Source organism: Pongo abelii, chromosome 8, assembly GCF_028885655.2.
Source record: "Pongo abelii isolate AG06213 chromosome 8, NHGRI_mPonAbe1-v2.0_pri, whole genome shotgun sequence".
Lineage (NCBI taxonomy): Eukaryota > Metazoa > Chordata > Mammalia > Primates > Hominidae > Pongo > Pongo abelii.
The window spans coordinates 106,632,042-106,656,710 of record NC_071993.2 but is presented as its reverse complement, the minus strand read 5'-3'; the positions used below and the strand labels follow the sequence as shown (position 1 = coordinate 106,656,710).

The following is a 24,669-nucleotide window of genomic DNA, read 5'->3' as shown; positions in this document are numbered from 1 at the left end:
GGCTACCAGAGTTTGATGAAAGTAGCCCCACTAAAAACATCTCACGTCCTTTATTCTAATTCTGACCCACCAAAAAGCCTTCTAAGTCAATGACACAATGTCTGGAGTGCCTCCCTACGTTATGAAAGATTGCTCTAGACATCCTACCCCTGTTCTTTAGTCAGATGTGTTTTCCAGGATAACCCAAGAATGACATTTTAGCTTGTCAGTATCTTGGAAGTGATTAGTAAGAGCTCAGTCCTAAAGACTGGTTTGTTGTGAGTAAACAAATAAAGCTGGATTTCTGAAACAGCAAAGCTGAGACTCCAGACCAGTAATGCTCAACCTTCTTTCTGTTCGAGCATGCCTGGTAGTAACGGTGGCTCACATGGAAGTAAAGGAGTTTTTGTTTTTGTGAGGGGGTAGGAAGGTCACTTAAGACCTATTCTAAGCCGGTTAAAAAAAAAAAAGAAAGAAACCGATTCTGAGGCATCAACTGATATCCTGAGCTCAAGATACCAGATTGGTCAGTCTTACTTTACCTGAGTGGTAAGAATCGTGTTTTATATAGAATGGCTCCCAGCGTCCACTGAACCTCTCGGTCATACACCAGCTGGGCTGTCCGCAGGTTTGGGTAGTCATAGGGAAAGTGGAATCCTTCGTGTAAGACTTGGTACATCCAAGCTGATTTAAAACACTGGTATCTGTGTGACAAAAATAATTAAATTTAAAAAAAAGAGAAAAGAATTCTAATACTTTCCTTTGCAATAAGCCACTCCGTATTCCCACAGTTATTAAAAGACCTACCTCCTCCCACTTCACCTTCCTCACCTCTAAGTGGGTTATTTCTAAGTCAGCCTACTTATCTTGTGCTTACCACAAAGGCAATAATGATACTGTGGCTGTGTTTTTCTTTTTCTTTTTTTTAGGAGTCCCTATCTTCAGAGAGCATATTAAAATATCTACAAATGTAATTATATGATGTTTGGGATTTGCTTCAAAACAACCCAGTTGAAGTAAGGGGGATTGTGGATGGGAAAACAGATAAAAACAAGATGGGCCAGGAGCTGATAACTGTTAGTAGGAAAGCAGGGTGACAGGTACACAGGAGTTGATTACACTATTCTAGTTTTGTTTATGTTAAAACAATTTTTTTTTTTTTTTTTGAGACAGAGTCTCACTCTGTCGCCCACACTGGAGTGCAGTGGCGCAATCTCGGCTCACTACAACCTCCACCTCCTGGGTTCAAGCAATTCTCCCTGCCTCAGCCTCCCAAGTAGCTGGGATTACAGGCACCTGCCACCAAACCCTGCTAATTTTTGTATTTTTAGTGGAGAGGGGGTTTCACCATGTTGGCCAGGCTGGTCTTGAACTCCTGAACTCAGGTGATCCACCCACCTCAGCCTCCCAAAGCACTGGGATTACAGGCGTGAGCCACCATGCCCGGCAATGTTAAACAATTTTTAACTAAAACATTTAAAAATGAAAGGACCAATGAACCATACTGGCAAAATGTTATTTGTTGAAGCTGTGTGATAATTACATGAGGGTTTATGTTGCTATTCTCTCTACTTTTCTATATGTTTGATATTATCTATAATACAAAGTTAAAAAAAAAAAAATCACTTTTGGCCGGGCCTGGTGGCTCATACCTGTAATCCTAGCACTCTGGGAGGGCGAGGCAGGCGGATCACTTGAGCTCAGGAGTTCAAGACCAGCCTGGCAACATTGTGAAACCCTGTCTTTACAAAAAAATACAAAAATTGGCCAGGCATGGTGGCACATGCCTATAGTCCCAGCTACTTGGGGGGCTGGGGCAGGAGAATTGCTGGAACCCAGGAGGCGGAGGTTGCAGTGAGCTAAGATCGTGCGACTGCACTCCAGCCTGGGTGACAAAGTGAGATTCTGTCTCAAAAAAAAAAAAAAAAAAAACAATCACTTTTGTTGTCAAATCACTTGACGAGAACTCTGTTTGGTAACCACTGATTTCTTCTGGCTTTGCTATAATAGGCTCACTATTTTGGCCCCTATCCCTCAGAAAATCAAGTCTGGAATAATCAAATGTTCCCTCAACATGAAATCTAATCTGCATTATTGCTCACTCTCTCTCCATTATAATCTGCCATCTAGATTTTAAGGCCACATCTAAGGAGGAAAGGGAAGTAACTTACTTGAGTCGATGCTCATCTGCATGTGATGAAAAGAGGCCATTCTTGAATCTCTGAGTTAGTACCGACCAAGCCATGCCACAGTAATCCTGGATCAACCACAGAGAAATAGTGCAACATGAATTTGGAGGCAAACTCTACCTTCCCCACAGTCACAGCTGTTCGATTTCTAAAGTTACTTGTGGGCTACCAGCTGACAAAGGAAAACAGAAATGGCGTATTCATTCACTAAACACTGCGCCATACCTGTTTATTCCCGTCATCCCATGTCTAGCACCAAGCCAGCTTGATGTGGCTTCTGAGCCTCTTAGGCTTCAGAGGGGCTGAGGTTAGGACTAACAAATAGCAACGTCAAAAGCCAAAGATAGCTTCATTCTACTCCACATAGGACTGACATGAGCAGGGAGAGCAGATGGAAGAGGATGGTTAGAAACCTGTCATTGGCCTCCCTCTCACCAAAATAATCATTCCTTTTGGTTTGTTCAGTAAACTAACATTTACTGAATGTCTGCTATGTGCCAGGTGCTGTTCTAGATGCCAGGGAATCATGCAGTAAATAAAACAGACAATAATTCCTGTCCTCAGGAAGCTTACATTCTAGTGGTAGGAGACAGACAATAAACACACACACACACACACACACACACGGTACGTTGGATAACATAAATGCTCAGGGAAAAATAAAGCAGGAAAGGGCAACAGGTAATATGGGGAGTGTTGTCATTTTGGATAGAGTGGTCCCAGAAGGTGGCTCTGGGAAGATAACGTTTGAGTCAAAGTTAAAAAGGTAAGGGAAAAAAATCGTTGTTTTACCTGGAAAAGATAATATGTTAAGCCCAATAACTTGAGCCTTTTGGTGTTCAAGGGAATAGAATTTGAAGAAGTTTTGAGATAAGAGAAAGAGTCAGGCCATGGATAGTTAGGGAGCTCTGGGCTCCAGAAAAAAAGGGAGCATGAAGGTCTTCCTGGAGGCTGGAGAGAAAGGAGCAAATACAAACCAGGTGTCCCACAGTATTTCTTAAGGACTGTCTTTTGGGAACAGAATAGTACAGATACTGCAGATATTATTCTGCTGGGAGCCTTACACTAAGAGAACCCTAGAGAATTGTAAGAAAGAAAGAGAAAGGTAGGCAGGGAAGAAGGAAGGAAGGGAGGGAGGGAGGGAAATATGAGGAGAGGCTGGGTGCGGTGACTCATGCCTGTAATCTCAGCACTTTGGGAGGCCAAGGCAGGCAGATCACCTGAGGCCAGGAGTTCCAAACCAGCCTGGCCAACATGGCAAAACCCCATCTCTATTAAAATAACAAAAATTAGCCAGGCATGGTGGTGGGCATCTGTAATCCCAGCTACTCGGGAGGCTGAGGCAGGAGAATCACTTGAACCCAGAAGGCAGAGGTTGCAGTGAGCTGAGATCGTGCCACTGCACTCCAGCCTGGGCGACAGAGCGAGACCCCATCTCAAGAAAAAAAAAAAAGAAATATGAGGACAGATTCTCCCATTAGTTTCTCTGATGAAAAAGATAGAGACACACAACAATTCAAAGAGATGGCCCTAAATTAAGCAGAAAATGATAGAAAGCTGGCTAAACTTTCATCTGTCCAGGTACCAGTGATTTAATATGATGCTTGAGTCCTATATATGCTCAAAGTGAATTTTTACTCCTCTATTTTAAATCTAAACAAACTTCCATCGTCATTGCTTTTTACAACATCTAATATTCCCAGGGACCCCATACCACTCTGCCTCTTAATACCTCAAACCAAAAGAAAGATGGACTTGCCCCTCTGGGTGATATCATCTCCAAAAGCACATTACAACAGAGAATAGCTAGCAAGAGGAAAAATACTGGAGGTGACATTTCTTGGGCATAAACATTAAACAAGACTATTGGAAAGCTGGAAGAAAAACCATTAGCCAACACAAAAATTTTACACCTGGGTAATAATTTGGGTGATATGACATCCATGGAAACGAAATTTAGTTAATTAGAAGGCAGTACAGCATAGCTAGATCCTTAAGTTCTCTGAGTCCACTTCCTCATCTGTAAAATGAGGGTTCAAAGGGCTCCTGCAAAGAACAAGTGAGATTCTGTATGCAAAGCCCTTTGCACAACAGCTGGCACAGAGTGAGGCATTCAATAAATGGCTGCTGCCAGCATAAGCCATGTTTATCATTAATAATTTACCTGAGCAGCCTTGGCAAATGTTGGCCCATGGTAGCGGCCACCAATGCGCAACACATCCTCTGTACAATAAAAAAACTCAGAGAAGCCGTAGAACTCGCTGTTGTTGAAGTCAATTGGCGATTGATAGATGCCATTGAGTGAGGCCTGGCTGGTGTTGGAGCGAGCCAAGAGGGGGCTCAGCATTGCCCTACAAGACACCCAGTCTCCTCTTCCTCGGACATGCAAGACTTGGCTGTTCCTCTCCACCACATCTGTGAGTCCCACTGGCAGGCAGGGATCCAGAAATGGATTGTCGGGACTCAGACCTGTCTTCTGACCCAGCAATCTGCCACAATGACAAAAACAAACAAACAAACAAAAAAACACGTCATGCCTGTATTCAACCTAGTCTAAGAAACACAATGTGCATCAGAAATACCTTGCTACTGGTTTTCATGATATCTCTAGAAACGAGGATGGAGTGCAATTTCATCACATAAACATTTAACTTCAGCAAGTTAAATTTAGAAAAAAAAGAGAGGAATATGGTGATCAATTCTGTTCGACGTTTTAGTCAACATGTGTATTTCCTAGTCTGTAGTGAAATTGGAGATGTGAATCTGCTGTTCTCCATCTGGTCTTCATTCCCACATACCTCCTAAAAGTGCAAGGACCTTATCGTGCGGAGTGTGGTTCTAATGTCTAAAAATACAACTGGTAGCGGGTGAGGTGGGAAGGGCTGTGGGGAGAGATTCCTGAAGAGCAGACCATGGCAGTGGCCCATGTGCAATGGCTGGCAATGGTGATGGAGCCCATGCCTGCCTCTGAATGAGCAGTGCTGGAACAGAACAGGCACAGCACCAGCTCCAGGAAGCCACTTGCAGAGCCTGGAGCCTCTGAGTGGGGAGAAGACTGCAAAGCTTTGATTCCCACCATGGCCATAACACAGGTCCAGTTATTTCGAGTTTATACTTGCCTAGCAACCGTATTCTCATTCCTCAAAAGGATAAGTATGAAGATCTGTCCAAGGACAGAAATTAAGTTGGGTCCAAGTAACTTTGCCAATTGCAGTTAATTATTCATCAGTTCCTAAACAGACAGATGTTGAAGAGTGGACTTCTTAGAATGAGGATGCACCCGCAAGTGTAAAGACCGAGGGTGAGAATGGAATGAGGCAGTGCAACCGAACACTTTACAACAACTGGAACCGACTATTTTAAGGATGTGACACCAACTGTAAGGAAAACTCAGAAAATTGTTATTGAGAAGAGACAATGATCATTTTGCTATCTCAGGAAACAGGTTAGTAGACTGGCAGCTACACAAGATATGCCTTTTATTCATCAGTCACCTGAAGTAGGTGACTTAGCTACTTGGCAAGCAAATACTAACACATGGGAAGAAGAAGATGCAGTCTGGCAAGAAGTAGTGTGGAGGCAGCAGAAAACATCAGACAGAAAAGAAAGGAGTAGAACAACAAAAGAAGAAAATGGAAAAGGAAGCACAGCAGCTAATGAAGAAGGAAAACCAAAACTGGTGTGAAACTTTCACAACAAATGATCTTCAAACATCATAGTGCCTGCAGGAGACATCTGAGCACCTAAACCCAAGCAATGTTTGTATAGATTTAGGAGTACTTTCAGAATACAAACACACCACTTGGTTTTAATGCATTAGTCAATCATCCAGGGCACCAGGATTCTCCCAAAGCACCTTGAACTCCTAGAGACTAAGACTTACAAAAACAAAATAGACTTATGGGACAATATTTTCTTCAACATGCTGTCAATATAAGATAATTGATTGCTGTGGATAAATTATTACAAACGGGATATACCAGTACCTCTTCAAGCTAGTGTTCATAGCTAAATGGTTAAGTATACGTAGGTAAGTGTGTTGTTTGCTTAGGATCAGCCCTGCCCTTTCATCTGTGGTCCTTCTCTCAGTGACTGGGTTTCTCACCCTTCTGGTTACCTAGGCTAGACCCTCAGCACTGCTGGCCATCCTCCCTGCCCTACCTACGCCACCACAATCAATCACCCAATTACACTGGTTTCATTCCAGAATTTTGTGTAAATTTAATGATGGAAAAGAACTCTGCTTTCTCTTATGCTTTCCTTCAATGTGCTTAATGATAAAATAAATAATTTTACAGACTTAAAAAACAAAAAAGAAACAAGAAATCCCACCACTGTTTGTACATTATGGTCTAACTACTTCATCTGGTACTCAAATGAAGAATCTGTGATCTGTCCAATGCTAAAGGAAAAACTGACTATTCTGAATTTGATGAGAGACCATTTTAAAAGTTAATTTTAACTATGCTTGCTTTTTATCTTTTAGACATACTACAGAACTGAACTCCCACAAAAGATGCAACTGCACTGTAATTCAACAAACATGTCTTGAACACTTCCATGCAGAAGGAACTGCTAGCAGCTATACTATATATTGTACATTTTAAATTGGCAATTTAATTCATCTCCCTTTTCCCATGATGTCAGTTCTGAATATGGGAAACAGCAAGAGATCACAATAAGCTACTGTACTTTATGAGACCTAATAACAAAGATCAGAATGTACCCTCCACCCAGAGTGGGACTGCTAATAGAGGTCTTTAAGAGATGCTACCCCATTGGCAGGGGTAGTCAGAAAGAAGGAGGAAGCAGGGACTTATCTGTCTTAGGAGGATGCGAATATTTCTCCCTAATATCTGCAGCTTGACATTATATTTCAGAAACTCAGATCCCATGTCAAATGTACCTGTTTTTGTTAAGAGTTTCATTCAGAACGAGGTCTTCGTAGCGCTGCCGGGCAAAGTTGCCTCCGAAACCCAGAAAAGTTGTGACATAAACCCTGTACACGTGTTCAGTGTGTTGCACATCACAGCCCAGGTTGAACTCAGCCAGCAGGATCTTGGCAGCTTCTTCCTATAATACAATACCAAGAGAAAAAAGGGAATTTTAGTTTTGGTTGCCTTCTAGAAAGCTATGACATTGCTAATACACCAGGCTTCATTTCTATGACTACTCTTTAAAACATCTTAAGCATTCTTTCATCCTCATAGCATTATTTTAAACAAAGACACAAAATGACAAGACTGCACTAAAAGGTACAAATTAGACACTAAATTAAAAACTAAATATGAAATTAGAAACCCAAAACACTATCTGTAGTTATATAGGAGGTAGAATTACTACAGATATTTTCTCACATGTATTTTTCTGTATTTTCCAATTCCCCACAATGGGAATGTGTTATTTTAATAGGAAAAAATCCTTTAATAAAAATAAATTTAAGGAATTCTGTGGATCATCATAAGATCTATTCTGTGGCCTTTTCTTTTTCTTTTCTTTTCTTTCTTTTTTTTTTTTTTTTTGAGACAGAGTCACACTGTGTCACCAGGCTGGAGTGCAGTGGCACGGTCTCGGCTCACTGCAACCTCCGCCTCCTAGGTTCAAGCAATTCTCCTGCCTGAGCCTCCTGAGTAGCTGGGACTACAGGCGCGTGCCACCATGCCCAGCTAATTTTTGTATTTTTAGTGGAGACGGGTTTCACCATGTTGGCCAGGATGTTCTTGATCTCTTGACCTCATGATCAGCCCTTCTCAGCCTCCCAAAGTGCTGGGATTACAGGCGTGAGCCACTGTGCCCGGTTCTGTGGCCTTTTCTAAAATTATCCAAGAAGCCCTAAGGTTCCTTGTGACAGGTTTGGGGATTGGGAAAGTTCAATTTTATTGTACCTCCAATGAAAAGGTGCTATATTTTTTTCTTGAACCTCAAGGCTGAATTAATCATATTCCTCAGCTCATCCCACATTATCATGGCAAAGCCTCTCTTTTGCTTTATTTATTTATTCCCTTTTATCTTCATACTTACTCTCATTCCCACTCTCTGCCATGGGCAACCATTCTAATGTGTTATGTATAATTTTTGTATATATGTGTTATTATAAAATGAGGATTCTTGTTTTGAATGTATTTCTTTTTAATTTGTGAAAATGCCATTGTGCTCTGCAATTTCACTCCAAGGTATATACCAAGAGATCCAAAAGCTGGGCTGGGCATGGTGGCTCATGCCTATAATCCCAGCACTTTGGGAGGCCAAGGAGGGTGGATCACTTGAGGCCAGGAGTTTGAGACCAGCCTGGCCAACATGTTGGAACTCCGTCTCTACTAAAAATACAAAAATTAGCCGGGCATGGTGGTGGGTGCCTGTAATCCCAGCTACTCAGGAGGCTGAGGCAGGAGAATCGCTTGAACCTGGGAGGCAGAGGTTGCAGTGAGCCGAGATCGTGCCATGGCACTCCAGCCTGAGTGACAAGAGCGAAACCCCATCTCAAAAAACAAAACAAAACAAAACAAAACTTATGTATATAGAAAAATGTGTATATGAATGTTCACAGCAGCACTATGCATAATAGCCAAAAAGGGAAAACCACTGAAATGTTCATCAGCTGATAAATGGATAAACAAAATACAGCATGGTTGGTCATACAATGGAATGTTGTTCAGCCATAAATAGGAATGAAATACCCATACCACGAGATGGCTGAACCTTGAAAACATTTTGCTAAATAAAAGAAGCCAGATGTAAAACACCACATATTGTATGATTTTATTTATACCAAATGTCCGGAATAGGCAAATCCACTGGAGAGAGAAAGTAGATGAATGGTTGTCAGGGGTAGGGAGAGGAGAGAATGAGGAGTGACTGCTAATGGGAAATGAGTGGGGAGTGAATATAGGGTTTCTTTTTGGGGTGATGAAATGTTCTGGAATTTAATAGTGGTGGCTGCACAACTTTGTGAATGTACATAACTTTGTGAGTTGTACAAGAAAATATATTAGGCATTCAGGATTATTTAAAATGTTTTAAATGCCATTGTCTCATAGTTTCTTTCATTTTTACCAAGCACTAAGATTCATCTTGAAGAGCCATTATATTGCTATGTGTAATTACTTTTTTTTTTTTTTTTTTGAGATGGGGTCTCACTCTGTCACCCAGGCTGGAGTGCAGTGGTGTGATCGCGGCTCACTGCAACTTCTGCCTCCCAGGTTCAAGCGATTCTCCTGCCTCAGCCTCCTGAGTAACAGGGATTAGAGGTGCCTGCCCACCCTGCCCAGCTCATTTTTGTATTTTTAGTAGAGACGGGGTTTCACCATGTTGGCCAGACTGGTCCTAAACTCCTGACCTCAGGTGATCCACCCGCCTTGGCTTCCCAAAGTGCTGGGATTACAGGCGTCAGCCACCGTGCCTGGCCTGCTATATGTAAATCTAATTTGTTGCTTGCAAGTATGCATTCTGTACCAGTGTTGCTTTCCATAACAGTGTTTCTTTCTAAATCTGCACACACACACAAGTCATTTCTTTAAGACTTGAAGCCCCATTCCCACTTGTCACCTATTTCTTAGTATCAGACCCATGCCTTCGTTTTACCTGTTGAATACATACTAACAAATATAGACTAAAAAGTATCACAACCTAGTTAGTCCCCCACATTTCCAACCCCAGCATGAAATTCTCTGCTGACTGCTAAACTCACATTTCCAACAGTCCTGTGGATATTCTCACACATATGTTCCTTGGGTATCTTAAATTCAGTATACCCAAAATTTAAGTCATTAGTTTTCCAACTTCTGAACTAGAAGACCAGATAGACGCTCTCATCCAGATCTCTCAGGACAATACTGTTTGCTTAATATCACCCCTGCCCTTACCCCTGTTGCTCTTCTCTCAGTGACTGGGTTCCTTAGTCTTCTGGTTATCTAGGATAGATCCTCAGCACTGCTGGCCATCCTCCCACCCTACTCACACTACCACAATCAATCGCTCAATTACATTGGTTTTTCACTCCAAACTATCCCCTGAAATCTGTCCCCTCCCTTTCATTTCCACTTACTTTGTCTAACTCAGCCCTTTATTACTTCTCACTCAAGGTTCCGTGACCTATATTCTTTCTCCTACTGACACAAAAATTCTTTCACTACAAAAAACAGATCAGATCACAGTCACACAATTAACATCATCACAAAATTCAGAGCTGAGAAGGACCTTCACAGTTTAATTATTTTATAAATGAAACCGAGGCCCACGTGACTACCTTACTCAAAAACCTTTGGTGGTTTTCCACTATCTATGGAAATAAAAGCCAGTCCCCCTATGATAGCACTCAATACTGCTCATGATTTAGTTCCATCTTATCTTCCCAGTCTTAACTACTAGCACACCTGAAAATCCTATACTGCAAAAGGCTATTCATCATTCCCTGGACATTCTGGTCTCTGTGCTGCTTTTTTTGTGCCTTTGTACATAGTGTTCCCTCCATGCAGGTGGCCTTCCCTCAGCCTCCACTCTGCAAAAAAAACCTACTCTCATCCAAGGCCCAGGTAAATACTTTACCTTCCATGAAGCCTGAATGGCTCCCATTCAACTTTGCAAACCGAGTTGGCCCTGCTAGTCCCCATATTGCCACAGCTCTCTGTTTAAACCAGATGGTCTTAATGATGGGCAATTTCCACTCTGCCCCACACATCTGGCCATGTCTGGAGACAATTTGATTGTCACAACTGGAAGGGGGAGAGTTGTTACTGACATCTGGTAGAGGCAAGAGATATCATATGATGCATGGGATAACCCCTGATGACAAAGAATTATCTGACCCAAAATGTCAGGAGTGTCAACGATGAGAAGCCCTGGTTTAGATCAAGTTAAGCACTGCTACAGTCTCCCTGATATCACAAGCTGTCTCCACTGACAGATAAATTATAAGTTTTTAGGGACAGTGTAACTAACATGTCTATTCCTTGTATATAATATTGTCTATTCCTTGCACATAATGGGTATATATAATAGGTGTACATAATGGGTATACAAAAAGTGTCTGTGTAGGATGAAACTTCTCCCTCAAAATACATTCTTTACATTCTAGTGGGGTAAGGATTATTAGAAGGCCCAGAATGGAATCATCAGTAAGGGGAAAGGGAATAACATTTATTGAACAATAGATATGTATCAAATACTGTGCTCCAGAATGTAAATGCATTATCATGTTTATCCTCAGCAATCGCAGGAGATACCTAGTATAGTATAATTGTTAAAATGCATCGAACACTTATGCTGGACAGTTTGCTAAATGCTTTACAAACATGGTATTATTTCATCCTCATAACTTTATGAGGTAGATACTATTATTATCCCTTTTTCACACAGGAGGAAGCTGAGGCTCAGAGACGTAACCTACTCAAGATAACGCAAGCTAGCAAGTATCTGAACAAATATTTAGAGCCAGGCAGGTTGGTCTAAGTCCAAAGACAATGTCCTTCCTTCTCAAATACTAGCATTCCTAGCAACTAAATTTCCCTGAAAGGTAAAGTACCTGCTTTGCAGGAAGGACAGAGGTTGAGGTAGGAACTTCATAAGCAATTTGGAGAGAGGCTCCTCCCATATCCAGTATCCCTACTGTCCTTCTCCGTCCTGCTGCCAATTCCTGGGTAGCCTCAGCATCTGATTCTGAAATAACAGAACAAAAAGTCTCTAGTAATTAAAAAACAAAATTAAGAAAAAACCCCGAAAACAGCAATCCCTAAAAATTTGAAAGCAGGCAGGTGCCATGGCTCACACCTGTAATTCCAGCACATTGGGAGGCCAAGGTGGGAGGACTATGTGAGCCGAGGAGTTCAAGACCAGCCTGGGCAACATAGTGAGACACTCTCATAAAAAAATTTTTTTTTTAATTAGCTGGGCATGGTGGTGCACACCTGTAGTCCCAGCTACTCAGGAGGCTGAGGCCAGAGGATCATTTGTGCCCAAGAGTTTGAGGCTGCAGTGAGCTATTATCGCACCACTAAACTCTAGCATCAGTGACAGAGAATCTGTCTCAAAATAAAAAAAAAGAAAGCAAACAAGTATACTAACTGAATCAACTGTATATTACACAAAGAATAATTATTGCAAATTACTTAAACATGACTATATCCCTAGTAGGATATAGCCTAAGGACAAAAGAAATACCTTAAGCTACATCCCAGTAGTCTTATTTGTTAACAATATTATTGGTTTTATTATTTAAAAATTATGAAGGGAGACCGAGGCAGGCAGATCACAAGGTCAGGAGTTCGAGACCAGCCTGACCAACATGGTGAAGCCCTGTCTCTACTAAAACACAAAAGTTAGCCGGGCATGGTGCTGCGCACCTGTAATCCCAACTACTCAGGGGGCTGAGGCAGGAGAATCGCTTGAACCCGACAGGCGGAGGTTGTAGTGAGCCAAGATCGCGCCACTGCACTCCAGCCTGGGTGACAGAGCAAGATTCCGTCTCAAAAAAAAAAAAAATTATGAAATATATTGTGGAATAAAACAAATAAATGTTTATGTCGATATCTTTAGGAAAAAAGATTCAGCGTAACAGAACAAAAAGGATATAGGTATAAAAATCAAATAAATTAATAGCACCCTATAATCTTACATATGAGTCAGAAATATGACTATGAACTCATGATTTATTTTTCTCTTTCTAAAAAGTACATATTTCCTAGCTCTGTTCACTGAAAGGCCTAGAAGCAATGATATCCCAGGAGTAATGACCACCTGTGGTATCTGGATAAATAATCTCTAAATACCATCTTTTACTAATAGAAACCAGGGCTCTTTTAAAAACAGGCCAATGCCAGGTCTAGGGTAGAAAGTATACAAGATGACCCTGGAATACATTGCTGTACCAGATAGCAAGGGGAATATAAAAGAGTATTGGGGTCATATTAAAAGGATATGGGAGCCAACCTAAAGATGCTCCTAAAAATAGTAATAATGTAATGGGCTCTAATGCATCTAATATATTAAAATCCATGAGTTCATAATAATAATTAAAACTTTTTTTCCACTGGTTACCTTTGGAAGTTGCTAGACACCAACTCATTATTCAGAAATGTGACAAATAAAAAGAATCAAGGATTTATTCTGTCTTTCCCATAAGAACTATATGTCAGGGTAACCAAAGAGTTGATCAAGAAAAGTTCATTACATAAAAATTCTAGCTGTTAAATGCAGAAGGAATGACAGAATTAGAAATATCACCATTTTGCAATCTCTAATGAAAAACATGTCTAAGCAATGATCACAATTGGCTATTACAACCATTCCGTGAAAGGCAGATAAGGAATTTTAATACTAAATTAGATCAGGCTGATCTAATACTTGAACCCTCAATACCTGATCAGTCTGAGCATGACAAAAAGTGAGTCAACCAGACATTACAAAACTCCTGATGTGAGTAGTGGAAAACACACAGCGCCTTCTATGATTTAGTCTTGCAGATGGAATTGAATCTGAGTCTAATCAAACATCTATATCTGACCTCCAGTTTAAAGGACATATGAGGGGATCAGAAACATGTTAAAGAAAACATGTTAACCCCACAAAGATGCAGTCAATCAAATCCAGCATGTGGCAAATTCTTTCTACCAGGTGATCCAATTTTTTCTTGCTTTTAAAGGCAGGGGAGTGAGGTGGTAAGGTTAACCATTATAGATTAAAAGAGACTAAAGAGACATATTAATCAAATGCAATGCATGACCCTTGTTCAGATTCTGATTTGAACAAGCCCACTACAAATAAACATTCTTGAGAAAATCAGGAAAATCTATACCTGGGTAGGGTATTAGATGGGTATCGTATGATATTAGAAATTGTTAATTCTATTGTTTAAAAATGGCATTATGGATATATTTTTTGTTCATTTTGAAACCCCTTATCTGTTGTAGATACATACTGACATACGTGATAATAAGAATTACACATCTGGGGTTTGCTTTTTAAAACATTCAAGGAGAAAAAAAAACCTTTAATACATGGGGGGATATGGGGGAGAAATGGCAAAACATTAGTAAATATTGAGCCTGGGTAATGGGTCCATGGAGGTTCATTTTATTATTCTACTTTTGTGAATGTTTGAAACTTTCCATATTAAAAAGTTAAAAAGAAATAAAGCAAATTAGGACTGGAAAATGAAGCATCTTATGTTTGAAAAAAGAAAAACAACTCAAAATTTGCATTTACATGCTACTGATAGGTTATAACTTAAATCTTCAGCCCTTAGGTAAATTGTCATAAAAAGACAATATTACTCACCATCCTCGTGGTCGAATCTTCCCAAAACAAAGTTGATTCCAATCCATGCATAAACCCCTAAGTAAGAAATAGAAAAGCCCTCACTTAATTCTCTACTGCTATGCCATGTATACACCTCTCCCTTAGGGCTTCTCTTTCCTATTTTTCTTGGTAATCATAGTATTTTATTCCCTACTCTCAATGTAGGAATCTCAAATCTTTCATCTTGTGATTTTTTCCCTTTTAAAATTATTTGCATCTTCTAAATTTCCTCAATGAATAGAAATTAATTGTATAACAAATGTTTAAGAAATAGAAATCATCTGAATGTCACGAAGATATCGAAAAAAAAGAAAAAATGTAAATCTTGGAGTTCTAGTTCTGGGCAATCTTGTCTCCCCACTGAATACAAATATAAACTAGATAGAATGCATGGAGCAGCTTTCTGGAAACTCTGAAAGTAAATGATAATGAGCACACCAGGAAAGAGACCAGGGTTTAAACTACCACCAAGCCAGTAGTGAGTATCCCATTTTTTCCCCCTCAGATATTACCTGGTCTAGACTTAAGAGCAGCTTGAAACATGAAAGTAAACACCAGGTGTGAACAGAGGAACTTCAACTCATTTTCTTGTCCAAAGAACAGAAAAAGGAATGCCAAAAGTTCAGAGAAAATAAGGGAAATCTCCTGCTTTTTTTTTTCTTTTTTTTTTTTTCTTATTTTGTTCTCTCTAACCTCAGGCAACAGAGGTAGAAGTTGAGCAGGTACCTAAAACTCTGAGGGCTTTGAATTCTTTTCTCTGACCAGAGAAGCTGTAGCTTCAAGACTGTGAAACAAATCCTATTGTTTATTTTGTCTCCCTCTGTCCTCCCACCGCTTGGCCCTGGATGCAGATGCAGTCATGAGAAGTGCATGGCAGAGAGTGGGCAAATTAAAGCCCTGGTATTCTGACAGGAGGATCATGAAAGGGAGCTCCAAGGAACCAGAAAGTGTCAGAGGGATCACAGACAGTAGGGAGCAAAGTTGTGTATGAACCCCTGGGCTCACCTCCAAGCTACAAATACATGGATCTGACCCTAAACAATATACAAACAGCTCTGAGAACTGAACTACAGGCTAGGCCACTGCCCAGGTTCCAGATTAGCCACTGGCTGACACACAAGACAAATCCAAATAGCAGTGGCCAAGGCTTTGAAAAATGAACTAATAGGCCAGGCACAGTGGCTCACACCTGTAATTCCAGCACTTTGGGAGGCCGAGGCAGGTGGATCATGAGGTCAGGAGATCGAAAGCATCCTGATTAACACAGTGAAACTCCGTCTCTACTAAAAATACAAAAAATTAGCCAGGCGTGGTGGCACATGCCTGTAGTCCCAGCCACTCGGGAGGCTGAGGCAGGAGAATCGCTTGAACCAGGGAGTGGAGGTTGCAGTGCGCTGAGACCACGACACTGCACTCCAGCCTGGATGACAGAGCAAGACTCTGTCTCAAAGAAAAAAAAAAGAAAGAAAGTAAAGAAAAATGAACTAATAGAATCACGGGCCGGCCACAGTGGCTCACGCCTATTATCCTAGCACTTTGGGAGGCTGAGGCGGGCGAATCACGAGGTCAGGAGTTTGAGACCAGCCTGACCAACATGGTGAAACCCTGTCTCTACTAAAAAGACAAAATTAGCCAGGCGTGGTAGTGCATGCCTGTAATCCAAGCTACTTGGGAGGCTGAGGCAGGAGAATCGCTTGAACCCAGGAGGCGGAGATTGCAGTGAGCAGAGATCGCACCATTGCACTCAGCGTTGGTAACAAGAGTGCAACTCTGTCTCAAAAAAAAAAAAAAAAAAAAGAATCACAGCCTATAGAAAGCAGGTCAGAACTTGAGATCAACTGCCTCCTAAAACAAACAAACAAAAGTTCTCTTTGATTTAAACAGGACCCGGAGTCTCATAATGTAATATTCAAAATGACCAGGATGGAATATAAAAATACTTGGCATACAAAGAACCAGGAAAATCTCAACTCATAAGAGAAAAGACAATCAAAAGATGCCAACTCTGAGATGACACATATATTGGAATTATCAAAGATATTAGAGCAACCATATACCCAAGAAATATGAGCAGTCGTACAATGATGGAAAGATAGAAGGTCTCAGCAAAGAAAAAGAAAAGAAATAGAATATTAAGAAGATCGAAATAGAAATTTTACAACTGAAAAATGCAATACTGAAATTTTAAAAGGTAAATCTTTTCCCATGTATATGCTGCAATTAGAAGACATATAAGATCTCCTTCTCGTTTATAAGAAATGGAAATAGAATTCATCAAACTGGCCACATTTGGCTGCATGAGAACACATATTCACTCTAAAAGTACAAACCCAATAGTGTGAGATTCCAGGGAATTATCAATACTGCATAGTAATTGCAATGAAGGCATAACAAAACAAAAGTAACTCATTCTGATCATCCCTCGAAATCAAAGTTTCTCCTTACTTTAATAATTTACCTTACATTTGACTTTGACAAACTCAGTACAACTCCTAGAACTATATATGTTTTCAAAAGTATAGTTAGCTAACCAAATATCCAACTGAAATCATTAAATACTAATACATTCTTATAAACATAGTGCTTAGCACTAAGTTAAAAAGAGATATACATTTTTGACTTCCAGAACCAGCATTCTAAAACAGATGCCAATGCAAAATATGCAAATAATCAAATCAACTATGTAGCAGAATCAAGAAAATTATTGGCAGAAAAATTAAAATCAGATATATAGAATAATTCTAAACACCCGTTAGAGAGGCTGTGCCATGGTTGGCTTAGAGGTGTACCAGCTACACCCCTTAAGGCCCAGTACCTTCCTGCTTCCCAGAGATCACTTCTGCTTGAGACTGTGAAAAGAGGAAGTCAAACTCCAGTGGTAAATCTTTCACTAGGTCAGCCAAGATAGCCAACTGCTTCCTGCAAGAAAGAACAAAAAATCCCAAAGTTAGTCACTAAACTCTCTTCTTATAAACTGCCTCAACTTGTCCTACTTAGCCTTGTCATGACCTCACTGTTCACCTACCTCATCTACTTGTCCAGCCCTGCTTCTTTTTGGTACCGCCTTTGATTTTAAAAGTTTAAACTGCCTCCAGGTATAGCCTCCTACCTAAAAGGCAACATGGTAATAGTAATACCTTCCCCTTATATGACGTTATTATTCAAAGACTGTTAAAAGATAAGGTTATGAGACTATGGTTCTATGACTCTCACAGGCTGAGTACAAACAAGCCACAGGAAACTGCAGCCAAGTTGCATAATCTATAAAATTGATGTAATTACATTATTCCTCACTACTGTAAAACAAAGATGTTAAATTAAGGAACACAATCTCATCCTCAAATCTTACACAACATAGAAACAATGCTTCACATTACCACACAAGATGTACGGTTGGTTCCACAAGTTTTAATATAATCCTTTACATAAGCTAACAATTAACTTTTTTTGAGATGGAGTTTCACTCTTGTTGCCCAAGCTGGAGTGCAATGGCGTGATCTCGGCTCACTGCAACCTCTGCCTCCCAGGTTCAAGTGATTCTCCTGCCTCAGCCTCCCAAGTAGCTGGGATTACAGGCATGTACCACCACACCTGGCTAATTTTGTATTTTTAGTAGAGACGGGGTTTTACCATGTTGGTCAGGCTGGTCTCGAACCCCTGACCTCAGGTGATTCACCTGCCTCGGCCTCCCAAAGTGCTGGGATTACAGGCGTGAGCCACCTCATCCAGCCACAATTAACTTTTTAATCTCCTTTTCCATATTTCAAGGGTTGATTTTTTTTTCATTGTAAAAATCTTACCATTTGAAAACCCTAGATCAGGATCAAAATCCAGAGGGCATAACAACATTTCCAATTTGGGGAAAACATTTGAAACTTCATATCTATAGGGTTGTCTTTCCTCTAACATTTTAAGCATGTAATCAATATTATCAAGCAAAGGAAAGCAAAGAAACAAAGCTAGAAGTAATAATATGAATCTAGAGAAAATGTTAGTTAAAATAAGACAAGTTATCTTGGATTAAAAAATATTCATTACAAAAATATTCTGCTGGCTCAGACAGTTGTCAGTACTACTTGATGAAGAATGTTGTTAGCACTTCAAAGTGAAGATCTATATTTGAAGTAATAATCTTCCAATATAATGTCAAGTATAGTTTCTTAAAAAGTTCATTGTGATACATATTAAATTCTTGAAATAAGAATCTCAAATGGGGATCAAGAAGGGGTATTCTTCTGTCCCTATTGGATATGCTTCTAAACGCCTCAGAGGGTTCGCTGGTTTTGGCAATGATATGGAAGAATGGGCACCAACATATGTTGCTGTTAGTTATGCAAATTACTAGTACAGGCTGGGTGCAGTGGATCATGCCTGTAATCCCAGCACTTTGGGAGGCTGAGGCACGTGGATAACCTGAGGTCAGGATTTTGAGACCAGTCTGGCCAATATGGTGAAACCCCGTCTCTACTAAAAATACAAAAAGCCAGGCATGGTGACAGACACCTGTAAGCCCACTCGGGAGGCTGAGGCAGAAGAATCGCTTGAACCCGGGAGGTGAAGGTTGCAGTGAGCCGAGATCATGCCACTGCGCTCCAGCCTGGGCAATAGAGGGAGACTCCATCTCCAATAAATAAACAAATAAATTACTAGTACAACCTTTCTAAAGGGCAATCCAGGACCATGTTTCAAAATGTTTCAATGTGTTTAACCTTTGATCCACCTGTTATACTTTTAGAAATTAATTCCAAGGAAATCATCAGACAATAAAGTAAAAAAGAGAAATACTGCAGCATTATTTGTAACAATGAAAATTATTTATAACAATGAAAAACTGGAAATACCATACCATAGGGATTGGTTAAATAATTTATGGCACAGCCATGCAATGTAATACTATACAGATGTTAAAAGAAATGAAGTCTACTTATATCTACATGTATAGACATGAAAAGATAAAAGATGTCCAATACGTTTTACAAAACAGTATGTATAATGTGATTCCATTTATGCTAAAAAAACAAAAACCCAAGTCATTCTTCATGTATACATAGTGACAGGATAAAGCTTTCATTTTCTAAAATTCAATATAGTTTATTTATTTAAAATGCCTTTAAAATGGCAAATTGTTGATAATTGTTAAAGCTGGGTGGTGGGTAAATGGGGATTTACTGCACTGTTCTCTTTACTTTTATACACGTGAAATTTCCTAAAATAAAAATTATTATTTTATTAAACACCACCTTGTATTATGTTGTAATTTTTAAGGGATTTTTTTTAACTGCAAAATAAAAGGGAGGTAGAAAAAATTCTGTTAGTCCAGGCCTTTGGCAAAGAAATAAAACCAAATGCTAATAAATTCAAAATATAGTCTAAATGATTCAACCCTATTTTGAATCTGCTTACAAATGCTAATAAATTAGCAAACCATTAATCATACAACAGGTTCTTATACTGATAGTCACATTTATGCCAACAACTAGCTTGGACTTAGAGGCAGCAATAATTTTATAAGCCTAGAACAGATGTATGTATTATTTAAAGAGGTGACCAGAAAACAAGTTGAAAGAGAAAAAAAGGCAAATTTCTTTAAAAATTCTTTAGATACAATAAATATTAATATTCAGAGTTTCCACATTGACAACTAACATCTTAGACAAAAAGGTGGAGCTACACAGTGAGTTTTGTTTGGATGGAAACTTCTTTGACAGAGGTAATACCGAACAGTGCCAGGAGGTGAGGCAACAATCTCCTTTGCTCCGAACACACTAAAGGTAGCCAAACTACCAAGTGGGTTCCTCTGCCCAGCTCAGCTGGTCAATTCTGCCTTTTTAACCTCCAAGTCAGCTTTTTCTCTGGCCTCCCTCCCCTTTCCTTGGCTTTTTATAGACTTTGTGATGTGGCACCTGCTCTTGTGTCATCTATATTCTTCCCAGGGTTTCTAAAATTTTTGAACAATATGAATATTACCTATGTCAAATAAAAACTGTTAATTGCATGCACAGTATGATTGCAACTTTGTGGAAATTACATATATGTGAACAGAGAGGACAGAATACAAAAAAATGAAACAGTTTTGAGAGGGTAGCAGGGTTGTAAGTTGTATTGTTTTGTTTTGTTCATTTTTAAGATTTCCCTTAAGGAGTTAAGGCTGCAGTTACAATATTTAAAGTTTGGTTTTAAAGATAAATAAAAACAAAACAAAAAATTTTTTAAAGACTGAAATGTATGGGGTAATAAGGAACTAAAAAATCTCTCATGTTGACAAATGGCTATATAAATAATCTGCTTCTCGACAGTAAACCAGTCAGTAAACCAGTAACTGTGAAAAAAAGTCCACTGAAAGAAGCATTGCTGCTATATGTTATGTTGTCTGCATGTCTGACATAAGCCTTGGAGCCCTACATGTATGGCTGAGGTTTTTGTTGTTTGCTGTTGTTTTAAGGAAAGAAAGCCAACTATAAAATTTAAATGTTGTAAAAAAAAAAAAAAACTGCTATTGACCAAGGGAAAATATTTAAGCTAATAAGGAAATACCTGATGCCTATGAGACCATGAACATTTCAGGAGGATGAATTCTAAAGTTAAGGTTGGCAATGGTCTCATTGATATGACACCAAAAGCACAGGCAACAAAAAATATACAAGTAAGACTATATCACACTAAAAATTTCTGTACAGTAAAGGAAACAACAGTAAAAAGGCAAACTACAGAATGGGAAAAAAATATTTGTGAACTATACATTGGTAAGTGGTTAATCTTTAAAACATTTTAGAAACTCCTACAACTCAACAGCAAAAATCCTATTAACCCAATGTAAAAATGGGCTAAAGACTTGAATAGACATTTCTCCATTCATAGAAATGGCCAACAGGCATATGAAAAGTTGCTCAACATCCCTAGTCATCAGGGAAATGCAAATCAAAACCCCAATGACACATCACCTCACACTTGTCAGGATGGCTGTTATCCAAAAAACAAAAGACAACAAGTGTTGGCAGGGCTGTGCAGAAACTGGAAACTCTGCATATTGCTGGTGGGAATGCAAAATGGTGCAGCAGTTCTGCAAAACGGTATGGAGGTTCCTCAAAAAATTAAAATATAGGCCAGGTATGGTGGCTCACGCCTGTAATTCAGCACTTTGGGAGTCCAAGACGTGCAGACTGCTTGAGCCCAGGACTTCAAGAACAGCCTGGGCAACATGGCAAGACCCCATCTCTAGAAAAAAATACAAAAAATTAGCCAGGCATGGTGGCGCATGCCTGTGGTCCCAGATACTCGGGAGGCTCAGGTGGGAGAATCACCTGAGCCTGTGAAGTGGAAGTTGCAGTGAGCCGAGATCAAGCCATTGCACTCCAGCTTGGGCAACAGAGCGAGACCCTGTCTCAATAAATAAATAAATAAATAAATAAATAAATAAATAAATAAACAAACTGTCATATGATCCAGCAGTCCTACTTCTGGCTAATCATTCCAAAGATTTAAAATCAGGATCTCAAAGAGATATGAGCCCTTCCATGTTCACTGAAGCATTATTTACAATAACCAAGATGTGGAAACAACCTAAATGTTCACTGACAGATGAATATGTAAAGAAAACATGGTATATACACACAGTGGAATACTATTTAGACTTTTTTAAATAAAAAAGCCCTTTTTTTTGTCACATTCTGCAATATGTGACAAGGTAGATGAACACTAAGGACAATATGCTAAGGGAAATAAACAGGCACAAAATTTCAGTTAAGCAAGATGAATAAGCACGGAAGATCCACTGTACAACACTGTACACACAGTCAACAATAATGTATTGTATACTTAAAAATTTGTTGGGCCAGACATGGTAGCTGACGCTTGAAATCCCAGCACTCTGGGAGGCTGAGGCAAGCGGATCACTTGAGCCCAGGAGTTCTAAACCAGCCTGGGCAACATGGTGAAACCTGGCTCCACAAAAATTAGCTGGGTGTGATGGTGCCCACCTGTAGTCCCAGCTACTTAGGAGGCTGAGGTGGGAGGATCACCTGGGCCTGGGAGGCAGAGGTTGCAGTGAGCTGTGATCACACCACTGCCCTCCAGCCTGGGCAACAGAGCAGACCCTGTCTCCAAAAAAAAAGAAAAAAATCTGGTTAGAGGGTAGATCTCACGTTGTATCCTTACCACAATAAAATAAAAATCATTAAAAAAAAAAAGTTCAGGGAGCTCATTCTTACCCTAGACCTACATAAGTATGGATGGATCAAGGTGGTACCAAAGAAGAGAAATCACAAACAAGGAGTCTGGCCTAAATACAGCCTTCTCTTCCTCTTCCTCTAATGCAGGAAGAGGGATCAGATGGCAAGGTGTCAGGCTGAATTGCCAAGGTCAAGTGGAAATGATGTGACTGGCTGGGGCTGAGAAAACAGGCCTAAGGCAATGGAGACTGAGCTTTGCAGTAGCAGCAAGAAGAGGGACTCCCCAGTTATTGCCAGGGTTCTAGGCAGAGTTACAGAAAAGGTAGTGTTCCTACCAGAGCTCTCCGACTAGTCCCTAGGTATCCAGGTCATCAGGTGACCCTCTTCCTAATTTATTCTGTAATTATGTTCTCTATGTGCCCGATGATCCAAATCTAATACCATCACCACTACTCCCAACCCTCAATCCAAACTAAGAATCACTATAGTCATCCCAGATAGATATTGATCCCAAAGCAGCAACTGACAAGAAGTTGGGAATGAATGATTGTGTCATAATTGGGTTTAGGGGTATAGACCAGGGAACCACAGAGGACAGTGCATGCAACTGGCCTTTCATCTCTTGTGCCACCGTTTTCCTGTGTTTCCTGGACCCTGCATCTCACCTCTCAGGGAGAAGCCTCATGCCTGCTGTGCAGAGGATGTAAAGAGGGGTCTCCTTGTGCTTCTTCACGGGCACATGAGCAGCAGCAAAGCTCAGCAGAGGACGAAGGTAATCACTGGCATGTTCTGGAGTGTCTGCCATTGCAGAGATTCCTTAAGTTAAAACAAACAAACAGACAAAAGTTTCTTTAAAAAGCGGCTCACGTAAGACTCAGGAAACTGATACCCTATAAGGTTCTCCTTAAGGTCCTAAACATTTATTTATTTGAGAGGTAGGGGGTGACAATGTATGAGGTATCCTTCCCATTACCCAGACTCTCGAGAAGAAAAGGGTGGCTTGCTTTCTCCTTCTTTTCTCTCCTCTTTCATGCCTTAAAAGAGATTGACAACAAAATATATTCTGATTAGTACCTGGCTTGATTTTTTTAACCACTGGTTGGCTGTTGCGGTCTCTCATCTGTTTGATGTCCAGCAAGTCATGGGGGTTCCCATTATGTCTTGGCCAGAAATAAACAAAAATCCGGGAACCACTGCTGCCACAGTCAACAACAAGTCCATAATTCAGATTTGGGTCTTCAGTATCAGTAGCTTCAAGCTCCCCTACTCGAGCCAAATACCTAAGTCAGGCAAAAAGAGAAATCAGTGCTAAGCAGTCAGGTCCATGAAAGGCACCCTCACTTACTTCATTTGTTCATGAATCTTCATTAAGTGCCTACATGTGCCAAACACATGGGACTACCAGTCCTAACCAATGAGTGAAGCAATATTGACAGATTTACTGATGTGCTTGAGACAATAGCTGGTTCACTTGCCTAGAGGCCACTGAAATTAGATGACTAAAAGATGTCCCCACATGTGGGGGCAGCTCTGAAACTGGCTGAGGTAGCAATCTTTTTTCAAGCATTAGAGCTTGTAGCCCTGAATAAATAACTGGTTTTTTGTTATATGCCATTAAGTTTTGGGGTAGCTTGTTACACACACTAGATAACTGAGACAATCTTAATCACTTCTTTTCTATCTTTCTGTATAGATGCATCCAGAATATTGTGAAATGATTTCTCATTTAATGTGTTTCTGGGAGGTGATTTTTTTTTTTTTTTGAGACGGAGTCTCATTCTGTCACCCAGGCTGGAGCACAGTGGCACGATCTCAGCTCACTGCAACCTCTGCCTCCCAAATTCAACCAATTCTCCTGCCTCAGCCTCCCAAACTGCTGGGATTACAGGCATGAGCCACTGCACCTGGCCTGGGTGGTGATATTTTTGATTGGGCTTTTTGGTTTTGCTTTTTTGCTTTTTGTTTTGTATTTATATTGCTAGAATTGCATTAACTAAAAATGTAATTCATAAAAACAATAATTATTCTTTTCTACAATATTA

The 24,669-nt window shown here is 40.1% G+C and overlaps 2 protein-coding genes and 1 pseudogene across 6 annotated transcripts in view; 2 read left to right on the top strand and 1 right to left on the bottom strand.

Annotated features, from left to right (window-relative positions):
- COX15 (COX15 homolog, cytochrome c oxidase assembly protein (yeast)) overlaps positions 1 to 8,286 on the top strand; it is a 37,185-nt gene extending 28,899 nt beyond the window's left edge. The window contains exon 9 of the mRNA XM_009245699.4: positions 6,655 to 8,286. Coding sequence (XP_009243974.1) covers positions 6,655 to 6,720 — 66 coding nt within the window. The 3' untranslated portion in view covers positions 6,721 to 8,286. The remainder of the gene's footprint in view (positions 1 to 6,654) is intronic.
- ENTPD7 (ectonucleoside triphosphate diphosphohydrolase 7) overlaps positions 1 to 24,669 on the bottom strand; it is a 52,093-nt gene that overhangs the window by 8,071 nt on the left and 19,353 nt on the right. For 4 of the 5 annotated variants that reach the window (XM_063727214.1, XM_024253208.3, NM_001135501.1 and 1 more), the window contains 9 exon segments: positions 23,702 to 23,907; positions 23,293 to 23,443; positions 17,275 to 17,378; positions 14,439 to 14,495; positions 11,689 to 11,822; positions 7,075 to 7,241; positions 4,333 to 4,657; positions 2,151 to 2,236; positions 522 to 683 (listed from right to left, as the gene is read on the bottom strand). In XM_063727214.1, coding sequence (XP_063583284.1) covers positions 522 to 683; positions 2,151 to 2,236; positions 4,333 to 4,657; positions 7,075 to 7,241; positions 11,689 to 11,822; positions 14,439 to 14,495; positions 17,275 to 17,378; positions 23,293 to 23,443; positions 23,702 to 23,907 — 1,392 coding nt within the window. 5 annotated transcript variants of the gene reach the window in all.
- Positions 4,654 to 6,602, top strand: LOC103891711 (receptor-binding cancer antigen expressed on SiSo cells-like; annotated as a pseudogene).